We start from the raw sequence: 22,136 nt of genomic DNA, 5'->3' as shown, positions 1-22,136 counted from the left end.
AGATGTTATCCAGCCAGAGACAAAAGCTTTGAGGGTCAAATCTTTAATAAAACCATCACTTAAGCGCAGGCTCTCCACTGCTGCATTCCAGCATGGGGTTAAATGGAATACATAATATAAAATGAAATGTGTCTAATGTAAAAGGGTTAAGTCCCTACCCCTACATCCGTGCATCTGCTTTGCAGAGATCAGTTTTTGAATGGGAGTACATCATAGTGTACAGTATACAATTACCCACAGTAATACAAATGCAGCTTACACTAGTACTAAAACTGCCAGGTTCTTTATAAATTAAAATAAACTAAAAATCAGAAAAATCATCCGTTAGACCGAGTAAAGTAGTCTTCATTGGCTGTCATGATCTAGATTTTGGGGAAATATGGAAAAACTTGAGCCAAAAACAAAAAAGAAGTTAATACCTATTAATTTTAATAGAGTTTACTCTTATCCTTAATTGTTTTATAATTATCATACAACAATCAACAATTCTTTATTTTATATTAATGTTTCTTGTTGAACTTTTCGCAAAGAAAAAAAAAGTCCATTCGGAATACTGAACCCGGAATTTTCCTCTGGAAGAGTACCCAGTATTGGTTCAGACAAGTTTCACTGTGTTTTCTGCGACTGAAGGACTGATTTTTGGAAGTGGAACATGGCTTTCTGTCCTACCAAGTAAGTGACTGGGTTCATTGGTTTCAATGTGGCTTATATTATTTTTTTTACTTTTTCAATTTTTATTAGCATTTCTGCTAAACATGAAGATACACATGATTTGCTTAACTAAATCCTTAATCTAAAATTGCATACAGCATTTAGTGACCTCTTGATTAAATTAGTTAATAATAATAATAACAATTTATTCTTGAAATGTTTTTAACAATTATATTGCAGAAGGTTTAATTAGAGTTCTAATGCTATGGAAATACTAAAGATATTCAGAGTGCCTTTAAATTCCTGCATACAGCAAATACTGTAGATTTCTTATTTTGATACTGTCACATTACGAAGAAACAAGCACATTTTCCTAAGTTACAGTAGATATATAAATATGTAGAAAAAAAATGTTTTCCAAAATCACTGAGTATTTTGTATATTTTATCTTGTCTAAAAATATATTTTTCCTTTCAATGTAGATTACCATTAACAGATGTGCACAAGTTTGGTACAGTTAATAATTACAATAACAAAGTGCATGTAAAAAAAGCATACGGCTTTTAGCAACTAAAGGCAAACTATAATGTTTTTTAAGATAATTTATAATCATTGTCAATAAATTGCTTTGTATTTGCAAAGTGACCTTCCATCTTGAGGCTGTTTCCGCTTTTTGCTATGCTGTTGACACTTTTACGCAATGAAATATTTTAATTTCTGACCTGAGAATCAGTTTTCAAATGGCTTACCTTATTTTTAGGGCAAACAGTTGTGCCTTGTTTTTCATTTCGAACTAATGTACAGAAGGGTGGTATTCATGTGACCGGCGGTCTGCTGACCGACAGTCACATGACCTCCTCCACCATCCCGCCAGCTCAGTATCCCGATGGTCGGCATGCCGACCAACAGGGACTATTTCCACTCGTGGGTGTCCACGACATCCATAGAGTGGGAATAGAACTCGTGGCGACCGCAGGTCGCCACCGAGCCCGCAGCGTGGCGAGCGCAGCGTGGCGAGCGCAGCGTGGCGAGCGCAGCGTGGCGAGCGCAGCGAGCCCGCAAGGGGCTTGCTGCACTCGCCCCTCCTTGCCGGGAACCCGGCGTCGGTATGCTGCCGGGATCCCGGCGTCGGTAAGATGACCGGCGGTCAGGAGACCGGCGGTCAGCCATACTACACCCATACAGAATGTAGATTAGAGACAACTGTTTCTACAATTGTCAGTTGTCTTCTTTATCCCAAATGTTTTTCAACTGCCTTGTGTCATTTTGTGAAATTCAGTGTCCCTCTGTGATTTACTACCCGTTCCATTAAAAAACCCATAAATTACATGTCAATAATGTGCACAGTCATAGTGTTATCAGCCAGCTGGTAAATATTAGCCATACAGTAATCCTACTTTGACGGAGTGAATGGAATGATACATGAATAATTAATATACCTGTTACATAACCAGGGGCAAAACTAGGAATGAAAAATGTAGGGGATACCGCACTAAACCATTGATATTATGCTTACCAGTTTGTGAAAACCAAAATTTATTATACAAACATACAGGATAAATTCCTCTAAATGTTCATATTGGTGGTGCACCCTGAGTCAGTATTGTACTAGATAGTTATACATGAAGAGAAAGAAGACTCTTTTGTGGGTACATGCTTGGAATTAGTCAAAGAAAGACTGTAGTATGAAAATATTAAAATATAATGTTTTAATGATACAATGTTAAAATTAAACAGATGGTGTATCCTACACAAAGGAAACAGTTACAACAACACACAGACAGAATTTTAAAAAAAATTGTCACATGGATGGTCCCTTAACTCGATTGCAAATATGATAACCCTAAATGGGGGGACCAGACATGTCCAACACATAAACTAAAAAATACCGTCACATGGGTGATCTCTTACTCTGTTTAGGGTATATTTTCTCACCATTGAGTAAGAGATAACCCATGTGATGGTATTTTTTAGTTTATGTGTTGCACATACCTTCCTCAGCCCCATCATTTTCCTCAGCCCCCATCACCTTCCTCAGCCCCCAGATCCCATCACCTTCCTAAACCCCCAGTCCCCATCACTTTTCTCAGCACTATCACCATCCTTAGCCCCTAGTCCCATCACCTTCCTAAGCCCCCAGTCCCCATCACTTTTCTCAGCACTATCACCATCCTTAGCCCCTAGTCCCATCACCTTCCTCAGCCCCCAGTCCCCATCACTTTTTTCAGCACTATCACCATCCTTAGCCCCTAGTCCCATCACCTTCCACCGCAGCCCACAGCCTGCCTCAGCACAATGTGCATGCGGCGACGGGACCTATGATTTCGCGCCACTGCACTGTGGACGGTTGGGTCATGCCCAGCCCGGGCCACACTGCATGCGAGGGGCACCATGGATAAGGGTAGAAAATCTGTTGGTTTAGGGAGTAGGGTGGAGGTCTTGATGCCTGATATAACTGGTAAAACTATTAAGACTGTAAATAGTTATGTCCACCCCAGCTCCTACCTGATATAAATAAGATTGACATATATTCCAATCTCCAATGTTCCAGTGAAAAAGAACTGTAGATGTATGATGTATTGGAAGATTATTATAGACAAAGCTTGTGGTTGATTTAAGTATTTAACACAATAATGATAAACATAGATTCTTCAAATGTTTAAATGTAATGCCTGCTTCATATAATTTTGTTTCTTTTTTTGCTTAGCAGAAACAAAAAAAAACAATCCCTGGTTTTCGCAGAGAGAGTGTATACATTATTAAGCTACATTAAAAATGTGTCCAAATGAAATGTGGAGAAAATAATATTTTTTTAATATTTTATGCATTTTAAAATCATCCTAAATTTTGATCATATTGCTGTGTAAGAACTTCTACAGTATAAAGCAAATATATTACGTCAGCAATGAGTTAAGCTCTCAGATGTACATATACTTCCTGTCATATAACAGTCTATACCGCATCTAGGATGCAATGGTGATAGCGTGACCACATGAAATCTTCCTGTTACTGTTTGTACGGATTAGATAAAATGCACAGCGTCTGCACTGTAACTCGCCTACATTACACTCAGATACCTGCACACCGTTCTTGGAAAATATCTTTGGAAATAAAGTTTTTATGTCTTTTCTTATGGAGCTCTATTTAATTTCTGTAGATTATACAACTTTATTTTAATTTATGCAAATATTTGAATATTATTTAAACCATAAAGGCTGTCATCAGGTTTTTCAGACTACCTTGAGTATTATAATACATTCTGATCTATCAAATGATCAGTTTCTTTTCAACAGAACAGGGTCACACTGTTTGGCTCTGGAACTAAACTGGCAGTGTAACCAGGTGAGAACACATAGGGGTATATTCTAGAGGTTCTAAAAATAAAAAGTGGTGATGTTTCCCATAGCAATCAATCAGATTATGTCTATCATTTCTCTATTGCATCTTAGAAATGATAGAATCTGATTGTTTGTTAATTTACCCCACAGTACTATATATTTGTATATCAGTCAAATGCTGATATATCTTCCCTAGAGTATATGCAATGCAATTAAAATTATATATGCCATAACTAAACAGAGGCAAGACAATTCAAGATAAACTATGCTATCAGGGTAAACTATGCTTAAAATTAATTCATTTGAGTTCAAACTATCACTTTTAAAATTGGTAGCATCAGCTTTGTTTTGGATGATGATGATGATGATGATGATGATGATGATGATCTAGTGGTCTTCTAGTGTAATTGTGTAATGTATAGCATGCTATTTGTTTTATAATTATAATTGTTATTATACAGCATATACCATGATTAAATCGCACAATACTGTTCAGCTTTTGATGCTCAAACAACCAGTAATACAATTTTCACAACCAATGAGCAGGGCTGGGGTAAGAGCAGAGAGAGCATTTGGGCCCATCACTAGGGAAAGTCACCACATCCTGCTGTGAATGTCAGGACAATCTGAAAGGACAATGACCATGCTGTCTTTTGGCATGGCTGTTCCTCCCTGGCACACTCGGATGGTTAGTACCTGCCACCACTTCCCTGTACAGCTGCTAATGAGGCCACTGACACAAAACCATACCTCCCAACTGTCCCAATTTTCACGGGACAGTTGGGAGGTATGAGACAGCGTCTAATTCATGTGAAACATAGGAACTGCTGACAGCCTAGCAGCCCTGTGCAGCAACAGAATCCCTGAAAGCAACAGGGGGGGAAAAACATCGGGCATACAGGTAACCTCGACAGTGTATAACCATCTGGTTATACATGATCAATGGTATAAGTATTCAACATTGGCCGTAGACCATCATTGATTTTGAATCATCGATGGTCGATGGCCATCCTTATCACTAATCATGAAAGTTGGAAGATATGCAAAAGAAAAGATAATGATATTTAATTGAATAGTTTTGTTTTATTTAAAACAAGCTGTTATAACAATACATACTGTATATCACATTTATAAAAATATCACCGGCCAGTGATTTCTATACAACTAAAACAGCACAAAAATGATTGTTTAAACATTTCCCTATTCCAAGGATACACAGTAGCAATCAATTCTAAGTAACAGCTGAGAGTAGTATCCCTTGTTTAAGTGCTACTTTGTAGCCTAATGTTGCGGACATCCCCATTAAAGCAGAGGAAAGCCCCTCAGGATAATTAATCTTCTTCCGGATAGGGCCACTTCTGGGTAGTGGCACCAGTGGCCGTGAAGTCAGATTCGGAGCAACTCCTTGCAGAAGGGTATTATAAAAAAGCTCTTCATTTACACGTCTATGCTGCTTGCTATTTACCATATTAACCGCCTGTTTGCTGAACTCTTCATAAGTTCTTAAACAAATTGCATGCTACTAATCAGTTAATCATGGCCACCACATATACGATGGAGCAAATAATATAGATTTGTTGTAATTCTCCGGCCAAACTAAAGCCCCATACACACTAGACGAGAAAGTAAAAGATCTCGCTCAGAAGGGCCGATCTGGGCAAGATCTTTTACACTCTCGTCCAGTGTGTATACTCAATGTCATTAACGATGCGCGCTCCTGCGCATCATTAACGACCCCCTCCCCCATCTGAACATGTACAGACGAGGTAAGTCCTCGTTAACCACAGCCATGCTGCAGATGCAGCATGGCCGTCATTCCCCCTGCCACCTCCCCACCGTCAATCCCTTCCCGCCGGCATTCGCAAGTGTGTATACACTTGACGATGCCGGGTCCCCACCGCCGACAATATCGCCGTCGGCGGAGAATGCTTAATGTGTACTGGGCTTAACTGATTCTTTTACTGCAGCATTAGGCTACGAAGTAGCACTTAAACAAGGGATACTACTCTTAGCTGTCACTTACAATTGATTGCTACTGTGTATCCCTAGAATAGGGAAATGTTTAAACCAGTGGTTCTCAAACTTTTTTGAATCACGGCGCCCTAGAGAATCAGATTTTTTTTCACAGCACCCCTAGGCCAAATGTTTCTTATTGAGAAATTTAGAAGAAATATTAAATTAAGTAAATTGTATTTATATGGGATCCTAGGGTCCAACTGTGTGGTGAGGACAGGATTTGCTTGAGTTTGTCCACATATTTTAAGATTCAAAGCCACAAACACTGGTATTGCCTCTTACATTGACCATAAATAATTTGAATTGGTCCTGGACCACCAACCTGAGTCACCACAGCAAGGGTCCCGCAGCACCCCAGGGTGCCATGGCACACAGTTTGAGAACCACTGGTTTAAACAATCATTTTTGTGCTGTTTTAGAAATCACTGGCCGGTGATATTTTTATAAATGTGATATATATGTATTGTTATAACAGCTTGTTTGAAATAAAACAAAAGTACTCAATTAAATATCATTTTCTTGCTAAATACCAGCGCTCTTCACAATTATCATTTCTTGATTTTCTCTTACGCGGTAAGTACACACGATGAAAAGCAGCAGTTATCTGGCTACTAATAGGCGCTGGGTCCTTTTTCTGTTTTTACCAGGTATGCAAAAGGCTGCATAGAGCAGCATGCGTTAGCATAAACTGTCCACACATCCTACTCCACATCTGATCAAGAATGTTCACAAGTCAATGAGCACTGACCACTATGTTGATATGTGTGTGTGGTCATTGTGAAACCTTGTTTGCTCTGCCCCACATGACTTAGCTATACTACTTGGGCAGTGAAAAGTTCAATGTGTCCATCTTGGCTACATACTTGTGCCCATAGTACACAGCTGCTTGTGTTTAGTCATCTTTACAGTTTATTTGTGACCTTAGGATACAGGTAAAATGAATAGTCCAAGGTCACAAATAGGTACTACTGAAATTCTAATTGGGGGAAGGCAAATTAATCAGTGTAAGTTCTACACAAGGTAGAAAAAAAATAATGTTTCCAAACTTTTGTCACGCTACATCAAGGGTGTTCAACATGCTGCCCTCAAGCTGCTGTGGAACTACACATTCCAGCATATCCTGCCACAGTTTTAGCATATCCTAATAGCAAAACTGTGGTAGGGCTTGGTGAGATGTGTATTTCCACAAAAGCTGGAGGGCCACTCATTGAAAACCCTTGTGCTATATCAATTTTATACCTTGTAGGTATTATAGACTTACCAAGAACTGAATCACATTATGCAAAAGTTTATTAAGTGGCATACATAAGAGTGGTGGTCTTAAAATGTACATGTTTAATGGAGAGATTACAGTAGCATTTATGTATTATTTTTTTTCTATGAACCTTCAACCTGGAATTCTTGTGTACACATCAACTTTTCTTCTTGTCAGAATAATTTTTCTCATGAGTTTAAATAATATTGCAGTAAATGATGACTGAGTCCAAATTTCTAAACAAAACTTTTGGGTATAGTTATATACGGTTTTGCAGAAATGGGGATGTTGCCCATAGCAACCAATAATTATCTTCTAGAAGGTGATAGATAAATGACAAGTAAAATCTGATTGCAAGCTATGGGCAACATCTTCACTTCTAAAAACCTGCACTCTATTACCTCTTCGAGTGGAACATCGTAGGTACAATTCGGTCACAAGCATAAAGTACTACTTACAAAGGAACTTCCATTTTAGGCTCAAACTATCCTTTTAATTTCAAATTAATATTTGTGAATTCCAGTACATTTTGCAATGGCACTATTAAACATATCAGACTGTGTAGTTGATAAATGAGCATTTTAATATATATATATATATATATATAAAACCAAAATAGATGCGGAAGCGCCCAGGTGACACTCGGAATTGCACTACTAAGGCACGTGGTAGAGAATTTATAATTAATATAAAATTAATTCAATGGATTGACACTCCTCTTAAAAACGAGTGGCAGCAACCTTAAACAGAAGAACATGTGCTTGGAACACACATATATAGTGAGATTTAAAAAATAGAGATAAGGGCGCCTTCTAGTGTCTAGATAAATAAATATAGTGTATACCCAATGTGAAAGAAAAAGTGGACACTACTTATCTGAGGCATGTATTTCTCTTCGGTCACAAGACCAATAATGGTACATAAAAGAGATAAAGGAAATATAACATAGCGCACAAGAAATAGATATATATTAGGCTTATTGCTGTACCTGAACCTCCTACAAGGACAGATAAGCCTAATATATATCTATTTCTTGTACGTTTGCATTGCTACTATTTGTATGGTCTATATGAAAAATATTTGACGTACCAGTTTTTCCATGTGGACAGATAAGCCTGATTGAATTTTATATATTGTACGCTCACACTTCTACCATTTTTTTTTATGTGTTGTATTAAAATCTGTAAAAACCTTTTATCCCTGGCTGTGGATTTTAAATTATGGGATTTGTTCATCCCTGTAAGGTTTTTTATATACAACCATATTTTTGCTGATTAATGGTATAAAAACGGTACGCGCTATGTTATATTTCCTTTATCTCTTTTATGTACCATTATTGGTCTCGTGACCGAAGAGAAATACATGCCCCAGATAAGTAGTGTCCACTTTTTCTTTCACATTGGGTATACACTATATTTATTTATCTAGACACTAGAAGGCGCCCTTATCTCTATTTTTTAAATATATATATATATATATATATATATATATATAAATCATTTTTTATCTATGAAGAGCAGAGGAAAGAGCATGCAATTTGTCGCTGAAGCCTGTATAGTTTGAATGCTCTTATTTTGTACATTATTATAAGGATTGTGGGTCTGCTACATATTTTTGCTAAACCTACTGTATATCTATGGTCCGTCTATTCCAGATGAGAAGAGTGTCATACCTCCATCCGTGTTTGTGTTGACACCTAAAGAGAGAGCCTACTCCACTGCCTGCCTGGCAAAAGATTTCTACCCCAAAGATTTTGAAATCTTTATTAATAACATCAAACAAGAAAGGGTACCACCGGTCCTGTCTAAGGAGGGATTGTACTCTTCAGCCCTTGTTACGGATGCTCAGTCAGATAATTTTAAATGCCAGGCCAAGCACCTTGGAACCCTGGTGACAAATCTGGACAGAACTTCAAAGTCGAAAGGTGAAAATTAGCTTGGCTGCTTTCTGCCTTTTCTCAGTTACCTTATCAATTTCATTTATTATGGCCCTCATTCCGAGTTGATCGCTCGCAAGGCGAATTTAGCAGAGTTGCTCACGCTAAGCCTACGCCTACTGGGAGTGTATCTTAGCTTCTTAAAATTGCGACCGATGTATTCGCAATATTGCGATTACAAACTACTTAGCAGTTTCAGAGTAGCTTCAGACTTACTCGGCATCTGCGATCAGTTCAGTGCTTGTCGTTCCTGGTTTGACGTCACAAACACACCCAGCGTTCGCCCAGACACTCCCCCGTTTCCCCGGCCACTCCTGCGTTTTTTCCGGAAACGGTAGCGTTTTTTCCCGCACGCCCATAAAACGGCCTGTTTCCGCCCAGTAACACCCATTTCCTGTCAATCACATTACGATCGCCGGAGCGATGAAAAAGCCGTGAGTAAAAATACTATCTCCATTGTAAAATTACTTGGCGCAGTCGCAGTGCGATTATTGCGCATGCGTACTAAGCGGAATTTCACTGCGATGCGATGAAAAATACCGAGCGAACGACTCGGAATGAGGGCCAATGTTTATATCGATAGTTTATAGTACCTGAACTACAGATGTGTTTGACATTCAAAGTTTTATAAACTAGAAAAGAAAACAGGAATAATCTAAATCATCAATTACATGTTTACATTCATAGTACATATGATGTAAATGTTACTTGAGCAACATGCATTTCACTCAGTGGGGGAAATTATCAAGTCTTGATTCTTACCTAGCAATGCCAGGGCCTTAAGACCACTACAGTAGGGATGCCCAGGCCATAGGACCACTCTTGTTTGGCTATACAATACAGATGCCTGGGCCATAAGACAATTTCTAATTTCAATTAAATAGGTGGCTTAGAATATATGCATCAGAGATCATCTAGTGAGCAGTTCATTTTGCTGGTTGAAGGTTATTTTTAAACCCTTGGACTATGGCAGATCAAGAAATGAGATCAAGAAAAGAGATAATAAGTCCCATACATTACAGAAAATGATGGAGACAATACTTATTACTATTACTATTATTATTAGTAGTAGTAGTAGTAGTAGTAGTAGTAGTAGTAGTAGTAGTAGTAATAGTAGTACTATATAACTATTAGTAGTAGTAGTAGTAGTAGTAGTAGTAGTAGTAGTAGTAATAGTAGTATTTTATTAGTAGTAGTAGTAGCAGTAGTACAAGTATATTTTACTACTATTCTAAGTAGTAGTAGTAGCAGCAGTAGTATTAGTAGTAGTAGAAGTAGTACTAGTATTATATGATTATTATTATTAGTAGTAGTAGAAGTATATTATTTTTATTACTATTCTTAGTAGTAGTAGTTGTAGTAGTATTAGTAGTAGTAGTAGTAGTAGTAGCAGCAGCAATAGTAGTAGTAGTAGTAGTAGTAGTAGTAGTAGTATATAAGTAGTAGTAGTAGTAGTAGTAGTAGTAGTAGTAGTAGTAGTAGCAGCAGCAGCAATAGTAGTAGTAGTAGTAGTAGTAGTAGTAGTAGAAGAGGTGGTGGTGGTGATGGTAGTAATAGCATATTTGTAGTAGTAGCAGTAGTAGTAGTAGTAGTAGCAGCAATAGTAGCAGCAGCAATAGTAGTAGTAGTACTAGTAGCATATTATTATTATTATTATTATTATTATTATTATTAGTAGTAGTAGCAGCAGCAATAGTAGTAGTAGTAGTAGTAGTACTAGTAGTATATTATTATTATTATTATTATTAGTAGTAGTAGTAGTAGTAGTAGTAGTAGTAGTAGTAGTAGCAGCAGTAGTATATAATTAGTATTAGTAGCTGTAGTAGTATATAATTAGTATTAGTAGCAGTAGTAGTATATAATTAGTATTAGTAGTAATACTAGTAGTAGTAGCAGTAGTAGTGGTATATTATCATTAGTAGTAGTAGTAGTAGTAATAGTAATAGTAATAATTTATTATTATTATTATTATTATTATTATTATTATTATTATTATTATTATTATTAGTTGTAGTAGTAATATATTCTTATAATTATTATTATTAGTGGTGGTGGTGGTGGTGGTGGTGGCAGTAGTAGTAGTAGTAGTAGTAATAGTAGAAGTAGTAGAAGTTTATATTATTGCTACACAGAAAATATCAATATAAATTATGAATATAAATTATTGTATTTTAAGTAAAATAAGGGCCAATATTAACATTATTAATTCAGGGGGATATATTATTATACTTTAGGGGCAACATATATTACTATTATAGTAGTGGGAATATTTTTAAGTCATAGCATCCTCTCCCCAGTATTCAATATAGTATCCAATTTCATGGCAATGATATTCTGTGAAGTTTTAAATATTATAATAAATATTTGTTCTTGTTGTTGTGATACAGGTGATCATAATCAGTGTGGAGGAAGACGAGGTATGCAATACAGTATCTTATTTCATTACTATGATATTTTGAGAAGTTTTAAATGTGATAATCCATTTTTGATCTTGTTGTCATGTGATACGTGCGATTATAATCAGTCTGGAGGAGGACCGGGATGAATGGGCTATGAATGTGACATTTTCTGTCATTGATACATGTTCACTAAAGAGTTACCTAAATGAGGAAGTCTTAGGGGCCAATTTATCAAGGAATATTTGCAGGATATCCCCCAAAACACCCATTTTTGTGGGTACCTGCAAAAATTAAGTATCCCCAGGTTGTACCTATAGGGACCATAGCATATAATGAAGATATATGAGAGATGATAGCCTTGCCTTTGCTGCCCTCAGATTTTGGCCATCTGTGTTAGCATTTCTAGGAAGGAACCTATAAGTATTTCTTTCTTTTTTTTGTTTTTTTGTTTTTGTTTTTTGCATTAGCACTTAAAATAAAAAGTGTGGCAATTATAGAGACTTTGTGACACCAGGTGGGTATCTCAGATTTCTGTAAAAGAAAATGGTAGCTCTTAGAATGAATAATAAGAACTAAACATAGAAACATAGAAACATAGAATTTGGCGGCAGATAAGAACCACTTGGCCCATCTAGTCTGCCCCTTTTTTTTTTTTTTTTATATTATTTTTATCTCTAACCTAAACAGATGACTACAGTGTTATAAATGATACAGTATATTATGACAGCAATAAGTTCAAATAATTCTTATTGTTTTAGTTATTTTTGGGGGGTGTTGATCACATGTCTGTAAATTGAATATACCTTGGCACGTTACATGTGCAACTCATCTGGCAGATAATAGAATCTGCCTTTGGATAAACACCTTAGTATTTCTTTATTGACCTGTATTTGTATAATGCCAGCTCTCTGCAATGTGAAACAAAGACAGTGATAAAACAAGACTGGGTATTAGCCAACAGACAAAGCGGTGACTGGGCCCTAACCATAAGCTTATACTCTTTAGAACAATAGGCATCATAAAGTGCCATATTCTGCATATTTGTCCAACCAGATGGTAATGGCAAAACAGAAAGAGCGTATGCTGTACTTTGTATTTTCCTGTGCATGAAGATGCAGTGTAAAAACTGGGAAACATTTTTTTTCTACTAAACACTTTGCTGTCTTCCAGTTCACACAAGTCCAAGAGTTAATATGCGCTCCTTAACTGTACTTGGGATGAGGTTCCTGTTTGCTAAATCTCTGGGCTTCAACATGCTGCTGACTGTGAAAGTCTTCCTCACATAAGGTAAGACCCTGAAGCTGATCCAATCTAAAATAAAGAAAAAGACAACAGAATCAGAGACCGGTATATATGGGATTATCCCATACTTGCATACTCTCCCGGAAGTTGCAAAAGAATCCTGAAATTTCAGGCAGTCTCCCACACCCTGGGAAGAGTGGTTGAATCTTGTGTATCCCACATACTTCATAGGGAAGTCAGCAGGAAGGGGAGATAATAACAGGAATTGTGGGTCCATACGCAGGGGATTGGGCAAAAAAGTATGTGCCCCTTCCTTGTGTACCCGCAATTCACAACATTTTGCCAAGACTGCCCCGACAGCATTACAAACACACACTGCCCACATAGCCTTACACACACAGACTGCCCTCATAGCCTCTCACACACACTTGCCACATAGCCTTACACACACAGACTGCCCTCATAGCCTCTCACACACACTGCTCACATAGCCTCACACACTGCCCATATAGCCTCATACACACACATTGCCCACATAGCCTCCCACACATACACTGCCCACATAGCCTCACACACACATACACTGTCCACATAGCCTCACACACACACAACTTCCCATATAGCCTTGCACACACACTGCCCACATAGCCTCACAAACACACACTGCCCACATAGCCTCACACATATACAGTCTGCCCCATAGCCTCACACACATGTTGCCCCCATAGCTTTACACAAACCCTATCCCCATAACCTTACACACACACTACCAACCCCATGGCCCTACGCTCTGGTACATCCTCCTGCAGCCTCTCTGGCCTCTGGCTCTGAGTCCTCACTGTTCTGAGTGGGGAGCCAGCCAAAGAGAGTAGCAGGTGACCTCTGGATTCCTAGATGCTCATGTGTGGAAGCCCAGGCTGCGTCTAAGCAGCAAATTGAGTCTAGAGCAGCCCGGGCCAGACATTCATTTGGCGCTGCAGCCTCTAGGCAATGGCACTCCGGTCAGCCTGTGCCTTGTGAACAGAAAACATAATTGACAGTATTAAACAAAGCACAGACAACAAAGAATAATAAATAATTTCACAATAAAAAATTATAGAATGACCAATTAACAACAAGGGCACACTCAAAATAGGGTATCAATAAGTGGGGAGTAGTGTCACCAAATGCATAGGAATGATTAGTTTTAGAGAGTCAAGGGATAGCACTAGCAGCGTGAAAGCACAGTGTCACGCCTGAGGGTTGGGTTTGGTTTGGACAGGCGTTTGTGGATAGAGCTGACACAGAGGGAGTATAACTGAATTGAGGAGGCTTTAACCAAGTATGATGCATGTACTTGAAAGAATTGTTGGTGTTCTAGCAGTGACAAACCCAGAGGTAGATATAATAATAGATGAAGCTATATTAAAGAACAACATCCATGATTCACTGCAGATACTGTATGCTGACATCAAATATAATAGCATCAGGAATGAAACCGGAATGGACTGGAGTGCTCACTGAGCTTAGGGGCTAATTCAGATCTGATCGCATTCGCACAGCAGCGATCAGGTCTGAACTGCGCATGCGCTGGTGCCAGAGTGCACCGGCGCATGCCAGACAGCAGTCTTAGCCCTGCGATCACCTCTGCCTGATTGACATGCAGAGGCGGATGCTGGGCAGGAGGGGGTGGGCCGGCGGCATTTACCCGCTGTTTAGGGGGTACATTCCGTGCAACGCAGACGTGCCCGGACCGTTGGGGGGGTGGGCCGCGGCAGATGCGTGATGTCACACGCAGCCGCTGCGACCCTCACAGCGACGAGTAGCTCCCTGCCAGCGCGCAGGAGCTGCGCTGGTGGGGAGCTACTCTACCGGTACAAAAACATTGTCGCTGTGCGATGCTTTTGTACTTGTGCAACGGGGCAGGGACTGACATGCAGGGCAGACTAGCCCTGTGCTGGGCGTCCCCCCTCATGTCAGAGAAGCTGATTGTAGATGTGCTAAAGGTCTGAATCACCCCCTTGATTGGGAATATTAACACTGATAGCATTGAAGAAAGACATAGTTCAAATATAATAGCATCCGGAACGGACTGGAGTGCTCACCGAGATTGATCCGGAATATTAACACTGATAGCATTGAAGAAAGACAAAGTCCATATAACAATGGTAGCCGGAGTGGAATCGAGATGGACTGGATCATACAAAGTCACTGGAATGAAGGAGCTCAGCATAGAGCTGTTACTTAGATAGAGACTGTTGTACTGACAAATTAGTAATCCCAAGAAGTTACCTTTATACCTTGCAATATGGATTCATTGGATGTTGCAGTCAGCTGATGAAAGGAGCTCCAGGATTGGACAATGGAGAATCAGCTGATGGAATCCAAGATGGCAGCACCCGTGTCCAGACTTGGAGGAAAACTCCTACTAGGCCCAAACACCAAGAAGTGAACAAAATGAGAAATAAACACTGAAACAATGGAAGACAGCGCTGTTAAGTACTATACACTGTAGCAGCAGTCTCTGCAGTAGACTTCATTCTGGAAAAGCGCTGGCGGACCTCTCGGAGCGTTGTGAGCAGGTGATTAGACAGAAACTATGCATGCGTATGCACCACAATGCGCAGGCGTGTCGGATGGCTACAAAGCGGATTGCCGCTCAGAGATGGGTTTGTGCAAAGGATCAGTTCGCACGGGCGGTCGCAAGGAGATTGGCAGGAAGAGGGCGTTAGTGGGTGGCAACTGACCATTTTCAGGGAATGTTTGCAGGGAGGGTTCCTGACATCAATTCCAGTCCCAGAAAGGATGATGTGATCGCAGTGACTAAGTAAGCCCTGGGCTGTGCAAAGACTGCACAAAATCTGTTTTTGCAGCTCTGCTACACATGCGATCGCACACTTGCACAGCTAAAATACACTCCCCCCCCATAGGCAACGACTATCCGATCGCAGGGCTGCAAAAATCGCTGCCCAGCGATCAGGTCTGAATTACCCCATAGTTTTTATCAGGAACCATGTTATGGGCATTATGCGACTCCCTGCTGGGAGATCGCAGGTTGTGACCTACTCACTGCCCCTTCATGTTGGTATCTAGAAGTGTTGCATGAACTAGGAACTGCAGGACAGAATCAGGAACCTTAGGGCGGGATGTACTATGCGATACATCCCACCACTTATTGCATGCACGGTTGCATTAATAATGCCAGCATGCAAGTACAATTATGATTAAAATCACAAAGAACAGCTCTTCTGAAAAGAGGTAAGTGGCCCCACCACTGCTCTTACCTGGAAGTACATTAAACCCAAAGTTTGGCCTTTAGATTATTCTATCAGTTGATGAAAGCCTTCTTATCTGCTATAATGTTACAATGATCACCTTCTGTGAAATTACATTACTATAGATTCTTTACTAACAAATTGTTTCACTCGCAATGAGGATTTCACGGAGAACTGATTGACAGGAAGTGATCATTTGGAGGTTTTAGCGGAGAGTTGTTGGACGTATGTCATGCTGTTTCGGAGCATGGATATGCCTTCAGCTGTGAGCTTGTACGTGCAAAAACATGGCACCTGCGTTGCTACAGCTGTGTCCAGTCTACGTAGCCATAGGTCTTCCATTAACCTCAATGTTCTTTATTTTCGCATATAGGCTGAAAATGTGTACACAATTGAGAATTAATTTGCAATGGCTCTGATGGGTGTCTCTTTTCTGGGTGGCACTTCACTTGCTAATATTAGCAGTTCCGTAGCCTAGAAAATCACAATTGCATTTGCGTACAAACAGGAATTAGGTCCTAAGTTTTAATATCCATGAAATTCCCATGCACAGATGAACCAGATGTCAGCATGGGGACATAATTGGTACATAGGATTGATTAGGTCTGAGCATAATTAAACCACAAAGCTGTCAGTGAAAGGCCCCTTTTAGAGGTTTCGTATTAGTGTCCGGCAGCCATTGTAGGTCTCTTGTCTTTGTAGAAAACCCTGCCTCCCCTTTTTGATTTGGGTCTTTTGTTGCTGTAGTGGCAATAAGAATTTTTGTTGTTGAGTTGATAGTCATGTTGTTTAGTGGTTGATTACATACCATCAGGGCAGTTTTTGTTGCCCATCCGAGTGAGAGTTATACTCCAATTATTGAGTTTGGTATCCATGAATGTTTCTTCTTCTGTATTGTCCGTTCTTGTTGTCCCACACAGAAAAAAGGAATGCAGGTACGCTCATCAAATATTAGTAATCAGGATAATTGTAGGAAATTTTAAATTAACATCAAGTAAAAGTGAGGTACTTTGCATAATTATGACCAAAAGTATGAGCCTACCCACCACGTCCAGGTGACCTCATCATAAAGTAGGTTTATAACATTCTGTAGGTTCAAGCCCAGGGCATGGGACACCACCAGGCTGGCCCAACCGCCCCAAGTCACCACACTAGTGAGAGATAGCAAATAAAGTGTTAGAGTGTTACATGGGTGAGAGGTAAAAATAAATGTTTTAAAAGTGTTACATTGATTAAAAAAATAGGCAGCTGTAAAATGCTAATTTAAGTGCTACATTATGATGCCCTGAAGTGGCCCAGCCACACCAACCCAGGGGGCTCCATGCCGTAAATGTATCCCCATTACTGACATTCTATATAAATGTATTCATGTCTTACCATTAACAGTGCCTTGTTCAGTATGCAGTTAGCAAATGAAAGGGTACCTTATAAAAACACCCAAGGGCAGGTGGTATGGGTTCCAATCCGGGCTTAAGGAGTCTCCACCTACAAATGTACCTACATAAACACAATATAGAATATGGAGTACAACAGTTGTAAGGAAAGCGCTCAATATCACTTGACAGTTCTCAAATAGTCCTTTTTGTGAATTTTCTTTTATAATGAGTATCAGACGGAAAATGAACTGATGGTTCTGGAATAAACCCTCATGACAAAATCACGGAACAGCGAGACCACTCGTTATTCCATATTCTTTCAAATGGTTTATTAAAAAAAAATTTTATTAAAAATAGTATGTGACTCTTACATTCATCTTAACATTCATGGATTAGTTCGTAACATAGGGACTTGCTGTCTACGCCAGCCGGGGAGGAGCTCCTATGACAGCTTGTCCACCCACTATGTCTAAGATAATCACTCAATTTCATCTAAAAAGACTTCCTCAGGGGTGTTTTCAAAATGTAAGAGACAAAGAGACGTCCTTATACTATATTTGGGGGAGCATTCCCGTGAATAAAAATATTAAAATCAAAAGTGATAATCCAAGTGATCAAAAAATTACAATCCAGGGATCCTTATTATCAATATGGCCCTTATTGTACTGTAACCTGGTGCAAGTGATCCCAATGCTGTCCTGGCTGTTTTTACATAGTGGGTGGACAAGCTGTCATAGGAGCTCCTCCCCGGCTGGGGTAGACAGCAAGTCCCTATGTTACCAACTGACCCATGAAGGTCAAGATGAATGTAAGAGTCACATACTATTTTAAATTACCAAAAATTTCAATATACCATTCGAAAGAATATGGAATAACCAGTGGTCTCATTGTTGGGTGATTTTGGTATGAGGTTTTATTCCAGAACCATCAGTCCGTTCTCCGTCTGTTCCTCATTTTGAAAGAAAATTCACAAAAAGGACTATTTGAGAACTGTCAAGTGATATTGAGCACTCCCCTTACCACAGTTGTAGTCCATTTCTTATTTTGGTTCTCCACTGGCAAGAGGACCCATTTGGGGATAAGCTGTTGACTCCCCCAAGGACTATTGCATCCTAGATGTTTTAATTGAGTGTTAGCGCAATTTGGTTATTTGTTCCTTACAATATAGAATATATTAGGGAGGGGGTGCTGGACTGCACAACCTAACTAAACATAATGAGAGGTGCTATCAGTCTCAGCATGGTAGCATCTCCCATTGGGTCTAATTCAGATCTGTTCGCTTGCTAGCTATTTTTTGCAGCGCTGCGCACCAATAGACACCGCCTATAGGAGAGTGTATCTTAGCTTTGCAAGTGTGCGAAAGCATGTGCTGCCGCCCTGTACATAAACTGCTTGTGCAGTTTTTGAGTAGCTCTGACCTTATTCAGCCGCTATGATCACTTCAACCTATTTGAGCCCGGAATTGACGTCAGACACCCGCCCCGCAAACGCTTTGACACGCCTGTTTTTTTCCAACCACTCCCAGAAAATGGTCAGTTGCCACCCACAAACGCCCTCTTCCGGTCAATCTCCTTGCGAACAGCTGTGCAAATGGTTTCTTCGCTAGAACCAGTGCACAACAATGATCCGCTTTGTAACCGTACGGCTGAATTAGGCCCATTATGTTTAGTTAAGGCGTGCAGTCCAGCCCCCCCCATACGTTATTGTTGTATGCCACCTTACTAACAGCAAGCAACATTTTATATTGATTATTTCAAATACTTTTGATCTAATCTGAAGCAACTCCCGTTGTTGCATGTTTTATTTATTAGCTACGTGGTTTATATATATGTTTAACAAATACTGTATCTATAGTAACATGAGCCATTTATGCACTAGAGAACCTAGACCATTTATTGTCTGTTGTAAGATAAAGAAATCTGTGTTGCTTTCAAATCTTGATTTGCCATATGCAGTGCCAGCATTTACTGTTAAGACTTTATACAGGTCGAATATCCCATATCGGGAATGCTCAGGACCAGGAGCATTCTGGATATGGGATTTTCCGAATAACAGAATACCTGTTATCCGGTTGGGTCCTGGGTGTTTGACACATCGGCAGGTGGGTTCTGGGGGTCCGCAGCAGGTCCGGCGCATCGGCAGAGGGGTCCCAAGGGTCCACTGCTGGTCTGGCGCATCAACAGAGGGGTCCAGCGTGTCCACGGCGGATCTTGGCAGTAGTGACAGTGAGAAAATGGCTGCAAAGCCACTCCTAAACCTGTCTGTGATTGGCCGTGGACTCCAGTGATGTCATGATCCCAGCCATACCATGACATCACTAGAGGGCCGAAATATTCCAGTTTTTGGAATATTTCAGTTTTCGGGTATCTGAATAACAATTACCTGACCTGTTTAGAAAGTGAAAAGGTTGTCCTTGGGCCAGAGACATTTGTGGACACTCCTAACAAATGTTTTTCTTTGTAGATTTTGGTGTGCGGCCACGTGGAGGTTTCATGTACCTGAGCTTTATCATCTCCTACTACAACGTCTTCTGCTACGTGACACTGTACACCATGTGTTTGCTGCACTTATGCCCTATTATAACTTAAAATGGCTTAATTTCCCTTTGTTCCTATCTAGCAGTATGTATCTGTAACATTAATTTCCTGTTTCCTAGTATAAGGCAAATATTTAATTTTTTTCCCCTATGATTTGTTTCTATTAGTTAAATGCATATGTTGTTTTATTATACAATGTTGTTTGATCCTAAAATTACATAAACTTCTTATATCCTAAGTCTACTGTAACTTCGGCAATGATGTATGAACTCAATCTATAAAATGCCTGTAATGTGATTTGTGGTTTCTAAGTCATCTTCTTGCCAAATTTAAAAGAGAATAAAAATAATAATGAATAATAGAATTAAATATTTAACTGAAAATTATTTACCTGTTAGTGGTAGCTCACACAAAATGGTTATACAAACACTGGGGTAGATGTATTAACCTGGAGAAAGCATAAGGAAGTTATAAACCAGTGATATGTGCAAGGTGATAAAGGCAGCAGCCAATCAGATCCTAACTGTTAATTTACATATTAGAGCTGATTGGCTGGTGCCTTTATCACCTTGCACATATCACGGGTTTATCACTTCCTTATGCCTTCTCCAGGTTAATACATCTGCCCCACTGTATCTACTGTGTCTAGAATTGCACTTTCCCTGCAAATAATAACCCAGGGCTTGATTCAGTGGTGGATGCAGCTGTATTCGCTATTGTATTTTTTTCCTGATTTGAGATTGCGGTAATAAGCAAATACTAGTTTCAGCCTTGTGTACTACTGTGCTTCAGAATGTGCAATGCACACTTTCAATTGCCATGGACGGTGTAAACCTGCCAACGGTTGTAAATACTCCACCATCGGCACATCATCACTCTCACCATCAACACTCGCACCAGCCTATGGCAGACGCAATGTCTTCTCAACTCCAGCTAAACATGGCCTCTGTGGCTGCGGTCCTGCATCTGAGGATGCAGCCGCCTGCATTGAGACATCCCATAATACGTCCATGAAATGGCCCTTTTTTGCGTTCACTACAGGACACCGCCCAGTCACCCCCTGGGGATAATGCGGGTTTTGCCTTAACGCTCCCATGTAGATCAGACATTTTAATACATCTTGTGTTGATCAAACCTTACTGTTTAACCATTTTAAATATCTAAAATATAAGCACTGCATAATGTTTCAACACTATATAAAGGAAATAAATAATGTTAATACTTAGTATTACTATCAGTATCGTTGATTGGTGAAACCACTTTTGAACTGGATGCCAGAGAAAAATATTCTTAGAGCTGAAAAACAACAGCACTCCAGTAAGCATTATAGGGGTACATTTACTAAGCAGTGATAAGAGTGGAGAAGTGAGCCAGTGGAAATATTTCCCCATCAACCAATCAGCAACTCTGTATCATTTTATAGTATGCAAATTATAGATGTTACTTCAGTGGTGATTGGTTGCCATGGGTACCTTCTCCACTGGCTCACTGCTCCACTCTTATCACTGCTTAGTAAATGTACCCCATAGTGTTGTATGTACAGTAGTGTAAATATATCTTAGCTTCTACAGTATATTAGGTTTTGGATAAACAGCTTTCTGAGTGTGTGATTACGCGATTATAGAGTTACTGAAAGGAAAGCAGTTGGGCTAATAGATGTGGGAGTCACTATGCAAGATGTATGTGATATATTAGAGACGTTAGCTTGAGGTTTTCCGCCATAAAAGTTCATTGCTGAGCTGTGGTTTAATTGTGCTGTGTGAGTACAGAAAATTCTAGCATAGCACAAGTGGTTGGTGACTGCTCATGTTATGTTCTTACCTTTTACAGAAGGGACAAGTTATTTCGTTTAATATATTATTGAATTTTAACACTTCAGATCCAAAACAGTGTCAACAAATTCTTGTAGTAAGGAGCAAATACTAAAGTATAGAAAATAGAAACATAGGGGTGTATTCAATAACTGTCGGAAGCTGCCATCTTGTCGGAAAGATGGCAGCTTCCGACAGAAATAGGTCGGAAGGGGTTCCGACCTATTCAATAGGGGCTGATTTTTTCTGACAAGTCGGGAATTACCGACTTGTTGGAAAACACGTGGATCGGCGGAATAGCCGCCGATCCACGTGCTTCTG

The 22,136-nt window shown here is 39.6% G+C and overlaps 1 gene segment (V, D, J or C); it reads left to right on the top strand.

Annotated features, from left to right (window-relative positions):
• Positions 1-572: 572 nt before the first annotated feature.
• On the top strand, positions 573-20,353 carry LOC134898170 (T cell receptor delta constant-like; the record flags this gene model as incomplete). The annotated part of the segment is given in 5 exon segments: positions 573-672; positions 8,915-9,184; positions 11,584-11,613; positions 12,766-12,882; positions 19,931-20,353. Coding segments are annotated over 4 exon segments (516 nt in total), but the record flags the coding sequence as incomplete, so codon positions are not given.
• Between the last annotated feature and the right edge of the window lie 1,783 nt (positions 20,354-22,136).

This window comes from Pseudophryne corroboree, chromosome 1 (genome assembly GCF_028390025.1).
Source record: "Pseudophryne corroboree isolate aPseCor3 chromosome 1, aPseCor3.hap2, whole genome shotgun sequence".
Classification (NCBI taxonomy): Eukaryota; Metazoa; Chordata; class Amphibia; order Anura; family Myobatrachidae; genus Pseudophryne; species Pseudophryne corroboree.
Note: the sequence above shows the minus strand (reverse complement) of the source record. Positions and strands in the feature narration are given on the sequence as shown.